The sequence below is a fragment of the Myotis lucifugus genome, unplaced genomic scaffold (assembly GCF_000147115.1).
Source record: "Myotis lucifugus unplaced genomic scaffold, Myoluc2.0 scaffold_1, whole genome shotgun sequence".
Lineage (NCBI taxonomy): Eukaryota > Metazoa > Chordata > Mammalia > Chiroptera > Vespertilionidae > Myotis > Myotis lucifugus.
Genome location: NW_005871049.1, coordinates 31,208,306 through 31,226,512, shown reverse-complemented (window position 1 = coordinate 31,226,512; position 18,207 = coordinate 31,208,306). Strand labels below are relative to the sequence as shown.

The 18,207-nt window shown below is 43.1% G+C and overlaps 1 protein-coding gene across 1 annotated transcript in view; it reads left to right on the top strand.

The window, feature by feature from the left end:
- The first annotated feature begins 14,225 nt into the window (after positions 1–14,225).
- The window catches only part of LOC102418604 (carbonyl reductase family member 4-like), a 15,006-nt gene continuing 11,024 nt past the window's right edge, over positions 14,226–18,207 (top strand). Inside the window, 2 exon segments of the mRNA XM_014457562.2 lie at positions 14,226–14,300; positions 16,549–16,685. Of these exon segments, the coding sequence (XP_014313048.1) occupies positions 14,226–14,300; positions 16,549–16,685 (212 nt within the window).

The following is an 18,207-nucleotide window of genomic DNA, read 5'->3' as shown; positions in this document are numbered from 1 at the left end:
TAGCCACACATCAGTTAACAGTGGCTGCAGGTGAGAGAAAGCCCAGCTACCGTCAGCTACCCACCCGGGGCTATTTAGAGCTATTTCCTCTATAACAAGAAGTCCAGCAATCAGAGTTTGCAGAGGCTCAAGCTGATGGCAGCTGCTGCTTCAGGAATCATGTCGACATTCATTTGGGGAAAAGAGAGAAGGAGAAAAGGCAGTGTTGGCATCAGGAAGGAAAATATTTTTCCAGGAACATCACAACGGTCTTCTGTTTTTGTCACATTGCCCTCAACACTGTCCTGAGTCCCCTGTGGCTGGAGTGTTGAAGGGAGAAGGGTCTTGGAATGCTGGTTATTTCAGGCATTGCCCATTGTCTGCCGCAGGGGACAGTCAGCATTAACAGTCCCCTTTGGCCAGCTTAAGGCTTCACCTGACAGTGCATGGCCTCATCTTCTTGCAGTATCCCCATCCTCAAGTATTGCTGGGTGTGACCCTGGGGGCACCCCACTTGTGCTTGAAAACAAAGTCCTGCCCCCCTCAGTACTACCCTGCTCAGGCAGGGCCTGGTGAGGTAGGACAATGCCCACAGGGCCCTGCCCTCCTCCAGGCCTCTGCCCTGGTCCTCTTGCTGTCCCCATGGAGGATCTGGAACCCTCACACCAGCTGGGCTGCATTTCTTGCCACAGTGGGGAGAGCTCATCCTCCCTGCCACGTGCACCCTTCTCACACAGTGTGCCTGTGTCTCACGAAGCCCCTCCTGAACCCGTTTCCTCATCTGGGCCTGTCACCCTTCACTCTTCATTGTTTCTGACCTTGCCCATGGGGCTGGGCAGGTGACCAGACACTGGCAATCCTTTTCACGGATATGTCTTTCTCATTCTTGACACTCACCCAGAAGTACACCCCAGCAGGCCCTTTTAGTAGCAAAATGTCTCATGCAAATAGACAACTGTGGAGGGACTCCCCTTGCCTCCTCACCTGCCCAGACAGAAATCTCAGTTTAAGCCTGAAAGGACCACCCTTATATACTGTCTTCTTGTTTGATCACCTGTGTTAATTCAGCTGGTCTACTTGGCTGGATCACAAGCTCTGTCCTCCCTGCTCAATATTTGTTTCCCTGGTGGTAGTGTTGGAGCCAAAAGGGACTATTTTCCAATCAAGAGTGGACACCCTTGCCCTAACTGGTTTGGCTCAGTGGATAGAGTGTTGGTCTGTGGATGAAGGGTCCTGGGCTCGATTCCTGTCAAGGGCATATATCTCGGTTACAGGTTTGATCCCCGGCCCTGGTCAGGGCACCTGTGGGAGCCAACCAATCAATGTGTCTCTCTCACATTGATGTTTCTCTCTCTCTCTCTCTTTTCCCCTCCCTTCCACTCTCTCTCTAAAAAACCCCACAAAAAAACAAAACAACGGAAAAAATATCCTCAGGTAAGGATTAACAACAACAAAAAAGAATGGAGAGCCAGTTAGAGTCTTCCTTAAAGTCCTATGCTCTTCCTATGCTAACTGCTGCCTTCTTTTTAAAAAATATATTTTTTATTGATTTTTTTTTTTTTACAGAGAAGAAGGGAGAGGCATAGAGAGTTAGAAACATTGATGAGAGAAGAGAGATCAATCATCTGCCTCCTGCACGCCCCCCAGTGGGGATGTGCCAGCAACCAAGATACATGCCCTTGACCGGAATCGAACCTGGGACCCTTGAGTCCGCAGGCCGACGCTCTATCCACTGAGCCAAACCGGTTCAGCTAACTGCTGCCTTCTTAGCATAGTATATGCAACAGTAGTTGGGATCTGCATTAGTTAAGATGCAAATGCCAGTTGCTATAACAGAGACTCCAATATAACCATGGTTTAAGCAAGACAGAAATTTCTTTTTCTTGCTGGGCTCTGAACTGTTAGGGCACCTAGCTGCCTTAGATCTTATTGCCTTGACATCCTCAACAGGTGACTTCAAACCCTGTGTCTGTTATGGCTAGCTGTCAACCTAGACAGTGAGAAGCAGGAAAGTAGAATGGGAGGAAATACTCCTTTTATTTTATGGGTATAACCAGGAAGTTCTCATAATTTTTGCTTAAATCCTATTAACCTAACTTTTGTGCCATTGCTCCTTTTAGCTGCAAGGGGGTGAGGGAAGTGGGGTCCTTGTTCTAGACAGCCACAAGATTAGCTAAAAGGAGCAATGACACAAAAGTTAGGTTAATAGGATTTAAGCAAAAATTATGAGGAGAACTTCCTGGTTCTATTAGAACAAGTAGATATTGGCGAGCGACTAGCAGAATGGGATATAATGCCTTCTAGATTTGGGGACAGGAAGGAGTGCTATAATTTAGGGCAGTGGTTCTCAACCAGGGGCAGTTTTCCAATCAAGAATGGAGATCCAGTTAGAGCCTTTTGGAGACATTTGGCAATGTCTGGAGATATCATTGGTCTAAACTGGGGGTAGGGGTTGCTACTAGCATCTAGTGGGTAAATGCTGCTAAACATGCTACACAACAGGATGGCCCGCCACAACAACAAAAATACTAGCCTAAATGTAAGCAGTGCTGAAGTTGAGAAACCCTGCCTGAGGGATATATCTTTACAAATCCTTAGTTCACCACATGCTAACCATCCCTCTTGGCTTTCATTCTGTGTTTTCCTAAGAAAATTTCTAAGACCGGTGTCCTTGCAGGTGAGATTTGGGTGATATGAGTATGCATCTGATCAGTTAGAATTGTAACTTGCTATGGTCTGAATGCTGTGTCCCTAGCCCCACGTCCCCAATTCATAAATTGGAATTCTGATGCCTGATGTGATGGTATGAGGAGGTGGGGCCTTGGTGCCATGCTGAGAACATGAGGGTGCACTCCTCATGTATAGGATTAATGTTTGTATAAAAGACACCCCCACAGAGCTCCTTTGCCCCTTCCACCATGTGAGAACAGAGCGAAAAGTTGCTGGCTATGAACCTGAAAGAGGGTCATCATCCAACCTTTAAGATCAAGTTCCTGGCCCCTTGATCTTGAACTTCCCGCCTGCAGAACTGTGAGAAATACAATTTTTTTGTTTATAAAATACCCAGTCTTTGGTATTTTGTTATAACAGTCCAAACAGACTTAGACAGAACTATGAGACAGTTTGCCATAGGTTATTTCAATAAAGGAATTACACTTGGCGACCATAGTGTGTATTTGCATGGTAGCTATTACAACCCAGCTTTAGCCCTAAAGAGGAAGATTTCCTTCTTGGGGTTTTCCCAAGCTATTTAATAATATATACCACACCAGTAATCCAGAGGAAAGCAGGAAATCTATTCAATTAAAGACAAGTGTAATTTTGTACAATTAATCATAATCTTCTTAAGGGAAATAAAAGTAATTTGTTTTCAGTAAGAGGGAACCTATAATTATTCGTGTGAGCGGAAAACCCACTCATTAATACATCATGTTTACTTTGAATGTGGTGACATACGTTGCAGTTTTGCTGTTAGTCTTTGGCCTGAAAAAGTATGTGCTAAGTCTTGTCATTTCTGGTTCTGATAATCTGCTTTGATGACAGATTAAAAATGCAGTTTGGCGTTTGAGGACATAAATCTCAATCAACTGGAGTGAATGGCACCAAACCCTCAGGTTTCCAACAGGAGACGATGACACTTAATAAACTCCAGGATTCGTGATGTGACTTGTCACTGGTTCAGCCAGAAGGAGCAAGAGAATGTCACGGTTGCTACAGTGACCACTCGGAAGTTGTGTTCTATAAATCTGGAGAATCAACTTCTGGAAACTCGCCCCTGGGATGAGGATACAGTGTGTGTCAGCCATGTGTCTCGAAAACCTTTGATTATTGGGGCTGTGATTTAGGCAGCAGACATTTTTCTTGTGCACAGAAACAAGCATGGTGTCCTCAATTCCTATCTCCCTGGACCTGAGAGATCTAAGTCCTTCATAAAACTTCATAGTCAGCTCTCTTAAAACATCCATTTCACAGTGAATCACAGACAACTTTTGCACTTTCGTTCCATTTCTACTTCTTTTAAATTTTTTTCTTTTTAAAATATGTTTTTATTGATTTCAGAGAGAAGAAGGGAGAGGGAGAGAGAGAAACATCAATGATGAGAATCGTCGATTGGCTGCCTCCTGCATACCACCTACTAGCGATCAAGGCTGCAACCTGGGCATGTACCCTGACCAGGAATCCAACTGTGACCTCCTGGTTCATGGGTTGATACTCAATCACTGAGCCACACTGGTCAGGCTCTGTCTACTTCTTTATTTTTCACATTTCTAGTGTTATCTAGTGAGACAGTAAATATTTTGAGGAAAAAATTCACTGCTTATGTTTTGTTTTTCCCATGACATTTAATGCAGTTCCTTACATCTACATCTTCACTGATGTTCGTGTTTTAGCTTTACTTAGTACCATGGTTAGTAAGCATGCTGTTGGAGCCACAGTTACACTTAGCACCATTTTAAGACTGTATGCCATTAAATTGCTCTTAATTAGAAACACAACAGAATTTGGAACATTAGAGAATAAGAGACTGGATTTTGTGTGATTATGAGATATTTTAAATAGGGAAATAAGTACACACATATACATGCAAATAATATACAGAATTTTATTTTTTTTTGTATCTGTGATATCTAGTAAAGACCATTTAAAGCAGAATGCATCAGAAATGTTAAGCTTATGTGGCGATGAAAGAAAGCTGTTTAATATCTGTGTTCATTGGTGAGGTGGAAAGAGCATAGCTCCAGCAACCAAGACGACTGAAGCCGCTGGTCACGGTTCGCCACTTATTAGCTGCGTGTCTGTGAGAAAGTTACATGAACTGCCATGAGCCTCACTCTCCCTGTGCATGAGATGGGGATGGTGATATCTTCCTTTCCAAGGCTGTAGCACATATGAAATCAAAGGACTGCACATGTACAGTACCTAGCACCCTGTCTGAGATACTGAAGTAACAGGTATCAGAAAAAGAAAAAATAAACCAAGGAAAAGAATGCTTTTTATATATTACTGTATTTTTTAGGTTTTTTTTAAAGAATGCTTTTTAAATAGGAAACCAAAAGAATGATACAAGACAAGGCTTGAAATAGTGATTGCTAAGCCATGGTTCTCAGTGCATATGCCCAGAGTTCCAATTGAAATAAAGTACCATTAATTATTAGTAATTCTGAAGTGACAGCATTGTGCTAAGTGCTTTGTACAGGATCAAGTCATCTTATGCTTGTAAATAATCTGATATGATTATAACTTTCCCCATTTTGCTGATAAAGAAATTTTAACCCAAATTAAAGTGACAACGAGTTGTCATCTCACACCTGCCAGAATGGCTACCATCAGTAAATCAACAAAAAGCAAGTGCTGGTGAGGATGTGGAGAAGAGCGAACCCTAGTGCATTGATGATAAGAATACAGAATGGTGTAGCCACTGTGGAAAACACTATAGAGTCTCCTCAAAAAATTAAAAATGGAACTGCCTTTTGATCCAGTGATCCCAATTCTGGGAATATATCCTAAGAATCCCGAAATACCAATTTGAAAGAATATATGTACTCCTGTGTTCATAGCAGCATTATTTACAATAGCCAAGATCTGGACACAGCCCAAGGGCTCATCAGTAGATGAGTGTACATTTACACGATGGAATACTACACAGCCATGAAAAAAGGAAATGTAACTTTTTGAAACAGCATAGATGGACCTGGAGATTCTTGTCCTAAGTGAAATAAGACAGTCAGAGAAAGACAAATACCATATTATCTCACTTATATGTGGAATTTAACGAACAAAATAAACTGACGATTAGACACAGAGGCACAAATACATGGAACAGACTGACAGATGACAGAGGGTGGAGGGAGGGGAAAACTGGATGAAATAAGTTGGAGTATTAGCCAAAGAACATGCATAACCTATAGATACAGACAACAGGGTGGTAATGGCCAGAGGGAAGGGTGAGAAGGAGTTGGGTGGAGGTAGGCAAAGTGTGGGGTGCGGAGAGATATCTGTAATGGTGTCAACAATAAAGATAAAGTAAAAAAAAAATTTTAAAAAAAAGTTGCTTTCCTGACTTGTACCTGGGGCAATCTTTCCTCCAGGCTTGCTGATGGCTGCCTCCTCGCTTGGTCCTCACACAGCTTTCCTCTGTGTGCACACAGAGGGAGAGAGAAAAAGAGGGAGCTCTCTGATCTCTTCCTCTCCTTATAATGACACCTGTCCTATGGGATCAGGGCCTCACCCTTACTGTAGACTGAACGTTTGGGTCTCCCCACAATTCATCTACTGAAATCCCAATCCCCAGTGTGATGGGATTAGGCAGTGAGGCTTTGGGGAGGTAACTAGGGCCCGAGGGCAGAGCCCTTATGAATGGGATTAGTGCTCTTATAAAAGAGACCCCGGAGAGCTCCTTTGCCCCTTGTGCAGTGAGAGGTTATAGTGAGAAGAACCAGGAAGGGCATCCTCACCAGACACTGAATCTGCCAGTGACTTGGTCTTGGACTTCCCAGCCTCCAGAGCTGTGGGAAATAACTTTGCTGTGAATAAGCCATCCTGTATTTTGTTACAGAAACCAAAATGGACTAAGACAGCTCTAATGACCTCATCTAATCTTAACTAATTTTCCTTAAAGGCTCAATTCCAAAGGCAGTCACATTGAGGGTTGGAGCTTCACATTGTCTGTATCTATAGATGTTGATATGAATCTTTGGGGGCACAGTTCAGTCCATTCACATGAGTCCCAACTGGAGTAGTGATTCTTTGTAATATTTCTTAGTTATATTCATTTACTTTGTGAAGGTTATATTCTCAAAGAATCCTACTCTGACCTGAGACCCCCACATTGGATCAAAGCCCCCAGTCATGCCCTCTCCCAGCAACCTGTACTTCTCCTTTATAGCCTTCTCACTATTGCAATTAAATAGTAATTGCATGATTAATTGTTTAGTGTCTTTCTTCCCTGCCAGATTATTTCCCCAATGAAAACAGGAACCAGGTCTATTTTAATAACAGCCATATCCAACACTGGTTCTTGCCCATAGCAATAAATTCTTTTTAAATGAGTTATTTCATTCACTCGCTTATTCATCCATTAGCTAACATATTAAGTATTCACAAGCCCTAGGAACTGTGCTGTAAACAGGGAAGCAAACATAAATGTGCCTGCAAGGAGTTCACAATTTAGTACAGAAAGTTCCTCTTGAGAACATGATGAAAGAAATGGTTCCTTTCTCCAGAAACTACCCATTTATAATGAATGCGAGATTTTGTATTGAGCTTGCTGTTCACAGATCCCTGGAAGTCTACTCATTATCTTCCTAAAACTCTTTACATTCTGAAATCAGAATCCCCTTCTGAAAGGCAGAATTGAATACACGTACAAGGTAAGGGGAGGAATGGAGGAGGGCATCAGCATGTCCTGCTGTGGCTCAGAAAGGGCTTCTACCGGGAATGAGGTGATTTCAGCAGGAGAAGAAGTGAGAGCATCAGAGGTTAAGGAACACAGTGTTTGTTTGGAAAAGCATGGAGGCGTGAAAGAACATCAATACCTTGTATAGATGGGAATGTGTGACTGGGAAGAAGTTGGGTGGGTGAGGAGTAGGGAGAAGTCAGCAGAGGATACTGTAGAGGTAACTAAATCTAACTAGATCAGGGGGGACTTTGCTTCATCCTGGGCTTGAGGAGTGTTTTGTTGTTGTTTGTTTGTTTATTTGAATTGCAGGGTGTTATTCAGGGAGAGACAGGATGAGTCTTGTAGTTAGAAGGAGCCCTCTGGTGGTGGTGTTGAGGGCCCATTGGAGCCTGTAGACCAGCTGTACTAGCCCCAAGGCCTTAACAAAGGATAGACAACGGGAATTAAGGAGAGGGTAGAGGCTAGCAGGGGTGGGCAAACTTTTTGACTCGAGGGCCACAATGGGTTCTTAAATTGGACCGGAGGGCCGGAACAAAAGCATGGATGGAGAGTTTGTGTGAACTAATATAAATTCAAAGTAAACATCATTACATAAAAGGATACGGTCTTTTTTTTTTTTTTAGTTTTATTAATTTCAAACGGGCCGGATCCGGCCCGCGGGCCGTAGTTTGCCCACGGCTGGGCTAGAGTGATATTTAGGAAGGAGAATCAGCAGAGCTCTGTGGAGTGGATGTGGAGTGTGTGAGAGAGGGTAGGGATAAACTCCACGTTTTGCCTTAGGCGATTGAGTGCATACTGGTGGTAGGTTAAGTTTCCTTGGGCAGCCTCTTTGGCATGAGTGCCAACTCATCAAAATGAAGGTGCCCGTGGACACTTTTCATTCAAAATGCAATAAGCGGTTGTAAATGCTAAAGCACACATTCCTTACAACTTAGACTACGCGGCAGACTGGAGTGAGGAATGTCAAGAAAACCAACACTGTGTGTGACTCGCAGAAGGTGTATCTGTGCAGTCACACCGAGGCAGCGTTCTGATCTTTTTTCTTGCAATGACAGCATGGGCTGCATTGAGCAGCTAGGTTTCCCACATGCAGTCTGGGCACTGTGGGTTATCATTTCTGATGAATAAAATTTTCAAAACATTTGCATTTGGGGGGATTATAATTCTTAGTTTATGATATAACTATCTGTGGAAGGTTCAGCCTACTTACCTTTAGCTGCAGTTTCAAACTTCATCTACTAAGATAATGGGCTTTCAATTAAAATTTTTTGTTGTTGTTAATCCAACTGGAGGATAATTTTCCATTGATTTTAGAGAGAGTGGAAGGGGAAGGGAAGAGAGAGAAAGAGAGAGAGAGAGAGAGAGAGAGAGAGAGAGAGAGAGAAACATCCATGTGAGAGAGCCACAGTAATTGGTTGCCTCCTGCATCTGCCCCAATGTCACAGCAATAGTGATAATGATAGGAAATAAGTAGAGAGTGTTACAATGTTATAGCAATATAGAATAATTAAAGAGTGTTATAGGAATGTAGAAAATCAGCTTGTACTCTGATTAACACTTGTGTGATGACGTATGTTACTGATAGCCACCTGGACCGCCCTGGGTCAGAACAGGCTTAAAAACGGGTCCCCGACTTCAGACATCGGTCATCCTCTTGGTCCACGCTCCACGCTGCCTTGCTCCACGCCGGACGGCAGAAGAACGGCCGAACCTCCGATTGTGAGACTTCGGTCGCCCTCCTCCCGCTGTCTTTGGGTGGCTGGCCATCTGGTTGGGTTGAGTCAGCGGGAGGAGGGCGACCGAAGTCTCGCGAGGAAATTTTTCTACATTTCCTATAGCACTCTATTTTCTATTGCTATAACATTGTGACACTCTCTACTTATTGCCTATCATTATCACTATGACTCTGACACCCAACCAGGCAGGGAACCTGCAACCCAGATATGCCCCTTGACCAGAATCGAACCAAAGACCCTTTGGTTTAAGGGCCGACACTCTAACCACTGAGCGATGTCGGCCAGGGCTCAATTAATGTTGAAATAGCCGCTTTATTGAGATATAATATACATATCTTATAATTTACCCATTTAATGTATACAATGCTTTCAATTAATTTTTTATATATTCTTTTGCAATTAAATGCTATTCCTTTCCTAACAAGACAAAATACTATAAAGTATGTATATTTAAAAGTTTAGCTAATTGTCCTCCTACTAGTACATAAGGAATATTCTCAGGCGCCTCTGGTTATTGGAGTCAAGAAAGAATATAGTCTGATGTGGGTTTAAATTAGAGAAAAATAAAATATGTGGTCAGAATAGTATCAGAAGTGACCTGTGCAGTGAGAAGAGAAGACTGAGGTGGGCTGTGCTCATGGCTCCTTGTTGCTCCGCTGGGGAGAGCAGACCCGGCGTAATTTACAGCCTCTCAGCTCACTGTCAAGGGCTTAGGAGAACCTCTCCCCCGGTACCTGGCTCATGGTGGATGTGCTGTGATGGGTGTATTCTCGCCCAGGCAGCAGTGCTGTTGTACTGAGGGGGAAATAATAGTCTTGGGTTTACACTAAAGTATGTGTTGAAAAAAGAAAGCTCAGCCTAACCATTACTGTAGATACACAGTGAGGAAAAAATGGAAGGTTTTGAGAAGTTTGAATGCCACCTCACATTGTGTGTTAATGATCTTTGAGGTCGCTGGGATAAATCTAATAAACGGTGCTTTTTGCTGAAATAACAATTATAGGAAAAATATAACCCTTTTCTTTTGCAATCGACAGAACTGTCCACAAAGATTGACCCTCTCTGGTTTGCCCTGCGATGCTGGATCCGAGAATTCTCTTGGCCTTTAGGCTGGCCCACACATTGGTCAGTTGTGTAAAACAGATGTTTCTTTCCAAGGTTGCATAGGCGTGGGTAGTGAGAGAGGGGCTTGGACAAATTTGCTCCAACTCATCCTGATAGCATTGCTAGACTATTTGTTCTTAAATTCAGCTTTTATCTTGTTACTTTTGGGGTCAAAGTGCCTCTGTATTTAATGCCTGCATCTGCCTTTAAGGTCTGCTATCACCCATTGTATTCACTTTTAGTGAAGTATAGCTCCTATTGTATTTGCTTTCAGTAAAGTCTGCTTTGGTGTGTTGACCTCTGCTTACAAAATGGATGCTATAAAAATAACCTTATACAGTTTTTCATGACAGCGAAGTCCACTCTACTGCTTAGTGTGTCCTTTATGAGGACCTATGAGGAGGAAATTTCACTCAGATCGCTCTGCTGCACAAGTGCATGTATTTCTTATAGCTATTATTGCTTGTATATCATGTTTCCTTAGCTGCTTTGGCCACTAGGTAACTCGGAATCACATATGCATCTCTTGTTTAGTACTGAATATATTCTTGTGGCTTGACTTTATTTGTGTAACTTTTCCACTGACCTCATGTTATTGCTCTGGCCTTGGGGGCTGAGGGTGGTCCCTTGCCTTGTAAAGTCATTTTCTAATGAATTTTTTTAAAGACAACAGGCATTTATTAATCTAACACCTTCCCCGGGTCAGGGGTCTGAGCTCTGTGTAGCTGAATCCTCTGCTCCTGTCTCAGAGACTTGAAGTCAGGGTGTTGGCTGATGCTCCAGTTCTCATCTGAGGCTCAGGGTTTTTTTTCCCCCCGGCTCACTGCTTAATGGCGGAATTCACTTCCTTGCACCCATAGGACTGAGGTCCTTATTTCCTGCTGGTTTCAGCTGGGGCTTGCTCTCAGCCTCCAGAGGCTGTGCCTCTCGGTTAGCAGTGTATAGCATGCGGTTTGCATTCTTCCTGGAGGCCAGAGGAACACTTGGCCCGGCCTGAGTGCCCCTCACCCCTCCAATGTCTTTGGCTCCCTCTGCCACCAGCCAGAGGAAAGGCTCTGCTTTGAAGGGTGTCACCTGATCAGATTAGGCCTGCCCACGTAATCTACATATTTTAAAGTTCATTGAATTGGAATTTAATGATACCTTTAAATTCCTTTCACAGTTGTTCCTAGATAAGTGTTTGATTGCATAGCTGGAATTCTGCCAATCATAATCCCAGAGTATAGGACTGTGCAGCTGTGTGAAGGAGCAGGCGGGTCTCAGTACACAGCCAGGGAGCAATCTCCAAGATACGGTATCCTGAAAAATCGAGGTGTAGAACAGTATTTACAGCCTGCAACTTTTTGTATTAGAAAGAGGATAGAACAGGACAGATATGTGCATTTTCTAATATTAAAAAAAAAATTGAAGGATAAAAAAAATTAACAAAATCAGCGATTAATAGGGGTAGGAAGAAAAGAGGAAACAAGGGCATGGATGAAAGCTATACTATCTGAATGTACCTGTTTTGTGGTTTACACTTAAGAACCATGTAACTGTTTCAGATAATTAAAAGACAAAATTAAATAAAAATGATAAAAATAAGGCAATTTCCAAGAATTGGAAACAAGCTGGTGTCAAGTTTGTGGCATAACTCCTTAGAAAGAAATATTTAAGGAGTTTTGAAATCACAGCATTTAAATGGCAGTGTTTCTATACATACTTTAGGGATAAAACCCAATTCCATTAAGAAATCTTAAACTGCATTCAGTACTCTTATTGTCAGTGTTAATATTAGTATTGCTGGGGTTTCCCTCCTGCCCCAATTTTTATAAAATTCTGGTAAATTACACATAACATAAAATTTACTGTCTTGCCCTGGCCGGCTGGCTCAGTTGGTTGGAGCATCATCCCCTGCACCAAAGGGGTTGCGGGTTGGATTCCAGGTTGGGGGACATGCGGGAGGTAGCCAATTGATGTTTCTCTCTCACATCGATGTTTTTCACTATCTCTCCCTTCCTCTCTCTAAAATCAATGAGCATATCCCCAGGTGAGAATTATAAAAAAGAAAAAGAAAAATAGTGCCCCAGCCATTTTAAGTGTATAGCTCAGAAATATCAAGCACATCTATATTGTACCGTTAGGGTTAGGGATAGGGTTACCATTAGGCAATCAATGCCACTATTCCTCTCCACAACTTTTTTCATCTTGCAAAACTGAAACATCATACCCACTAAACAATCACTCTCTATTCCTCTTCCTCCACCCTTTCTTTTCTGTATGGTTTTGACTACTCTAAGTATCTCATATAAGTAGAACCATACAGTATTCATCTTTCTTGTGACAGGTTTATTTCATTTAGTATAGCATCCTCAAAGTTTTTCCATGTTGCAGCATATTTCAGAATTTCCTTACCTTTTAAGAATAAATAATATTTGTGTGTGTGTGACATTTTACTTATCCATCATTCCTGGATGGTTACTTGGGTTGCTTCAATGATTTAGCTATTGTAAGTAACACCGCTTTGAACACTGGTACACAAATATCACTTCCAGAGCTTACTTTCAATTCTTTTGAGTATATACCCAGAAATGGAATTGCTGGATTATATGCAATTGCTCTATTTTTTTTAATTTTATTTTAGGAACTACCATACTGTTTTCCAAAGCAACAGTTTACAGTCCCAAAAGAGTGCACAAGAGCTCCAGTTTTTTCACATCCTCACCAACACTTATTTTCTTTTTAACTAGAGGCCTGGTGCATGAAATTCGTGCACACGGGGGGGGGGGGGGGCATCCCTCAGCCTGGCTTGCACCCTCTTGCAGTTTGGGAGCCCTCAGAAGGTGTCCAACTGACGGCTTAGGCTTGCTCCCCGTGGGGAGCTCACTGACCACAAGGGGGCAGCTCCTGCATTGAGCATCTGCCCCCTGGTGGTCAGTGTGTGTCATAGTGACCTGTCGTTCCACTGTTCTGTCAATTTACATATTAGCCTTTTATTGTATAAGAATAGTAGCTATTCTAATGGGCATGAGGTTGTACTCATGAATTTTTGTAAGTCATTTCAAATTCCTTTTGGATCTAGGTGGAATAAAAATAATATTTTAAAGAATGCTTAATTTGCTTAGTTTTCTCTCTTCTCCTTCAGGTTGCATCTAGCCCTCAAATCTAGCTTTTCCATGCATTTCTTTCTTCTCCCTTTTCTCTGATTTTTTTGGTATTAATAGAATTTTGTACTTTGTTTTTGGACTACTCCGTAGTGTTTCCTGTGTATTTAGTCCTGTTGTCACTTTTTTTTTTTTAGCAGTAGTAGTAGTGAATGTGGCTCACACTTTCCTTAACCATCCCTAATGAAATGATATTATATCAAGGCTTCCCTTTTATAGTATAATTGTAACAATCACTCAGCTTTTAGCTTATTAACTGTGAGTACTCAGCACATATCTTTAGAATTGCATGAACCTATTTTTGTTTGCAGCAGCAGCTAATGCTTGTTTTATTGATCCTGAAAGAGTATTCAATCATTCAATTAATACTTCTTAAGCTCCTATTATATTTTGTTTTTAACAGGACATCTGCCTTTGCAATGCCCTTTTGGGATGAATGGTAATGTCCAGCTGAGGCCCATTTCTATGGCAACTTGGGGGAAGGAAAAGGTAGGGTAGGTTTTGGTATGAATTTGATACTTAGGGACCACTACAGGTTGAACATGCATTCCCCAGTCAAAGACAAACACTGGATGAAAGGCAGACACTGGAACTCCGAATAGTGTACAGTAGCCCCTGAAACGCTGGGGTTAGGGACACCCACAGCCCCCATCCCAGGCAAAAATCTGCCTATAATTGCATATATTTTAGGTTCTAATGGTGATCAATTTGTCTTGGTTTGCTGGGGACTGTCCTGATTGTAAAACGGAAAGTCCAGAGTCTTAGCAATCCCATTAAGCAATTCCAGGTAAACAGGAGTGGTTGGCCACCGAAGCTTGATTCTCAGGTGCCAAGGGGTACGGAGTACACTTCTCACTGAGCAACATGCCCACGCCTCTTTCCTTCCCGCATCAAGACTACAAGTCCCAGCATGCAGTGCGGCCGCGCTCTCCTTTGACGGTGGGGCGCCTGGGGACCCGCGCGGGGTTGACGTTGGCGCACGAACTCCTTACTCTTAGCGCCTTTCCTGGGTATCCTGCGTGGTCGGAATACGGAGGCTGGAGGAGAGGTGGAGGTGCTTCCATTCGAAGCGGTTGGGCTATTTTTCGCGGCGGTTGAGCTTTTTTTTTTTTTTTTTTTTTTTTTTTGAGCGGCGGTGGTATAAAAGTCGCGAATCTGGACAGGGCTCGGCACACTCTGAACTCTTTTGCCTCCGAGTTTCCGGCTCCCCCGAGGTCGTATCGGGGTGGAGTTGTCCAGTTGTGTGTCTGCGGTCCAAGCGCCCGAAGTCCCCTTGTTTGTAAAGGGAGCGGGCATGGCCGCTAAGGCTCTGAGGTATAACAAATGCAGCTGCCCACGTGTGTGCAGAGACACACGCCCCCCCGCCCCGTCCTGTTTCCCGCAGAGCGCCTCCTGCCGGTCGCTGAGACTTAGTTGTCTTGTGAGGCGCCCGGTTAATAGGCACCCGCCCCCCTAGTGCTGGCCTTGGGAGCTGCTTTGTTCTGGCGTCTGGAAGGAGAGCCACACAGCAGCTAACTTTGTATGTAGGGCAAGGGGCTCACCCATCAGGGCAAGATCACAGGTGGCCAGGAGGCAGGGCTGGGCGGGAGGGAGTGGAGGCTGGAAAGGCAGGCGTGTCAGGCATGAAAAGCTGGCTTAGTTTCGCTGAGGGCTGTTCCTGCCAGTGTGTGGATGCCCCAAACTGTTGCATGGAGATGTTTTGAGTACCAGCCAGTTTTGAGATGTACCTGCTTTGCTTTAATAGCTCCATAAGCACTTAATTCGTTTTTAAATCCTTCCGGTGACTTTTACAAGTGGACAATTTCAGATTTTGTTCTGCCAGATTCCTTTTAATGACATTGAAACCTCAAAAAACTTTTTTTTCCTGTTTCAAAATGGATCAGTTACTTGTTTTCCGAATTTCAGTCTCTTGGTGGTAAGGAGGTATTAAGATGCTGCCATTTGTTTAATTGCTAGGATGGACAGGTGCACCTCGTTCACTACCAGGAATAGAGGCCTGGAGATGCATCTGGTGGCTGGAACCTTTCAAATAACATTAGTTCACCCTAATTGGTTACACTGGTTAGGAGAATGTTAGACTTTCTAAAAGAAAACACACACACCCAAGTTATAGACCAGGGAGAGTTTCAGTGAATGCTTCTTGCTTCTTGCTCATATTCCTTGCTATTATGTTACTTTGACAAAGGGGCGAACAAGTGGTGGTCCTTATGGAGTCACGGCAGCCAGCATGTTTGCTGGACTAGATGGGAACTGTTGGCTGAGCTTTCAAGGGCTGTTGTGGACCCAGCAGCTCTTCAGATGAAAGCCACGAGTGAGACACAGGATGCTCGGGGCCTTTCATTTCTTTGAATCATGTTCCATGAGTGGCTTACACCCAGAAGTGTGACTTCCCAATGATTTACTGTTTTTAAAGGCTTGAGGGAGCACTTCTAGTGTTAACAGGTAGGCAAGGTCTGCCAGAAATAAGTAGTTAAAAAAATCTACATTTCAGAGTGTTAAAATGCTGTATTATTAAATAGAGTGCTCTTTGAAGTGTCACTTTTTGTTTTTTAAACATTTGAAAAAAATGAACGTTTTTAAAAAGAGAAATAACTGTTGCTTTTAGTAAAAAGTTTTTTTTTCATGGTTTGTAGTTTTAGCATTTTTTTTTTTTTTACAGCTACCTGTTTTATCTCTCCTAATGGTCAGGCTGGAATAATAGTAATAGTAGTAGTAGTAGGAGGAGGAGTAATAATAATAAAACATGTACCATAATGAAGAAGGAAAAGAAAAAAGGAACCCTAGAGTTTATGCTCAAGGCAGGACCAGGAAAACAACTGGACAAAACCCTAAGAGAATTAGACATACATTTCAAAAGGAATATAAAACCCAGAAGATTGATGGATTGAGTAGGTGGGGTCAGTGTCAAAGATAAAAGTATTGTTAGGTAAATTTTACAAAGCATTATGAACACAAAAAAGGCTTCTCCCTTAACTTTTTGTTGATTAAAAACAAGTTTTAAGGTGTATGTTCTGTAGTATTACTTTATTTCTCCTTGTTCTCCACTTGCCCTCATCCCAATTTTATTAGACTGAACTTCTTGAGATCAGGAACCCATGGCATCTTTATCTCTAGGTTCTAGTTTAGCACAGGCCTAGCTCATAGTAGATGCTTAACAAATGTGCACTGGATAATTTTTCAATTCAAGTTACAAGTTAGTGTAAGTGGTCATTTGGCATTCAGCTGTGATGATGCCAAAGAACATGATGTACAAAATATACTTGAAGAAATGGAGAAAATTTTACACCCTGTTAACTTCTTAGTAAATGCAAGTGGAATTAACAGGTTGGTCACAAATTGGAATAAAAACCGTATTTTAAATTTTGGTCTGTCAATCTGTGGGAGCACAGAGCATGTGCCTGAAGGGAATGTTCAAGGACTCTGAGCCTGGGAATCCTAATCAGGCCAAGATACCATGAGCGGGTGCAAGGACACACGATACACTGGCCTTCAGTAGCCAATATGATTGAAGTCACTGTTGGCACCAAGTCTTCTTTGTCTAAATGGTATAAAACTGGGTTACTAACTCTCTAGTTAGCTGGACCGGGCTGGAATAGGCTAAGGTGGGAGTGAGAAGAAGTCTGCTGGAGTATGGAGAGAGAGCAGCTAGGATGGAGTGTGTGAAAAAGTCTGCTAGAGAGAGCAGCTGGGCAGGAGAGACAGGAGAAGTTGTGGAGCCAGAGAGCTCAGATACCACTATGATGTGAAGTGGTGAGTCTAGGAGGCAGCATGAGGCTGCTCAGTTAATAGCTGTGGGTACAGAGACTGATGCTGCTTTATGGGAAATATATATGTTCACCAGCCGGTGTCTGGCTGCCTGCCCGTATGGACTTTGCTGTGAGGACTGTTCTTGTCTGATGGCTATAAGGTCACTGGCTTCAGCAATAAAGACTCATTCTTCTATACTCACAACCTCTCATTGCTTCTTTGGGTAAGACCCGGCATCCTAGGAGGTCCAGCCCCAGGCAGAGGGGCTCAGACCCCACACCTGTTACTAGTGAGCAGAGGATAAAGGAGGAACTTGGACTAAGTTCCCAACAGTTAGTACAGTGGGCAGGATTCAAGCAGGAACCAGCCCTGGCGTAGTTGGATGGGTGAATTTAGAAGAATACATGGACTCACAGCCACCCAGAACCAGTCAGAGCACCAGAGCTCGTGTGGGGCTCCTGCTGCGTGCTCTGACACAATCCATAGATTCTTTTATTTTGAGGTAATACAATAAGGGAACAGTTCCATCATTTTTAACATTGTAATCAACATGTTGAGCTCTAGAACTTTTCCAGCACTTCAGAAAGCTCTGTCTTCCCAGTTAATAGTTCCTTATAGGTAACCACTATTCTGATTTCTGTCATCATATATAAAGTTTGTCAGTTCATGAATTTAACATTAATGGAATCACAGCAGGTCTATTTTTTATATTGAGTTTGGGACAGAATATTTGGAAATATCCTATATAATAAAAGGCTAATATGAAAATTGACCGAACAGTGGAATGACTGGTCGCTGTGACGTGCACTGCCACCAGGGGGCAGACGCTCAATGCAGGAGCTGCCTCCTGGTGGTCAGTGTACTCCCACAGGGGGAGCACTGCTCAGCCAGAAGCTGGGCTCATGGCTGGCAAGCACAGTGGTGGTGGCGGGAGCCTCTCCTGCCTCCGTGGCAGCGCTAAGGATGTCTGACTGATGGCTTAGGGAGCAGGGAGCAAGCCTAAGCTGTCAGTCGGACATCCCCTGAGGGCTCCCAGATGTTGAGAGGGCACAGGCTGGGCTGAGGGACCCGTCTGAGTGCACAAGTTTTATGCACCGGG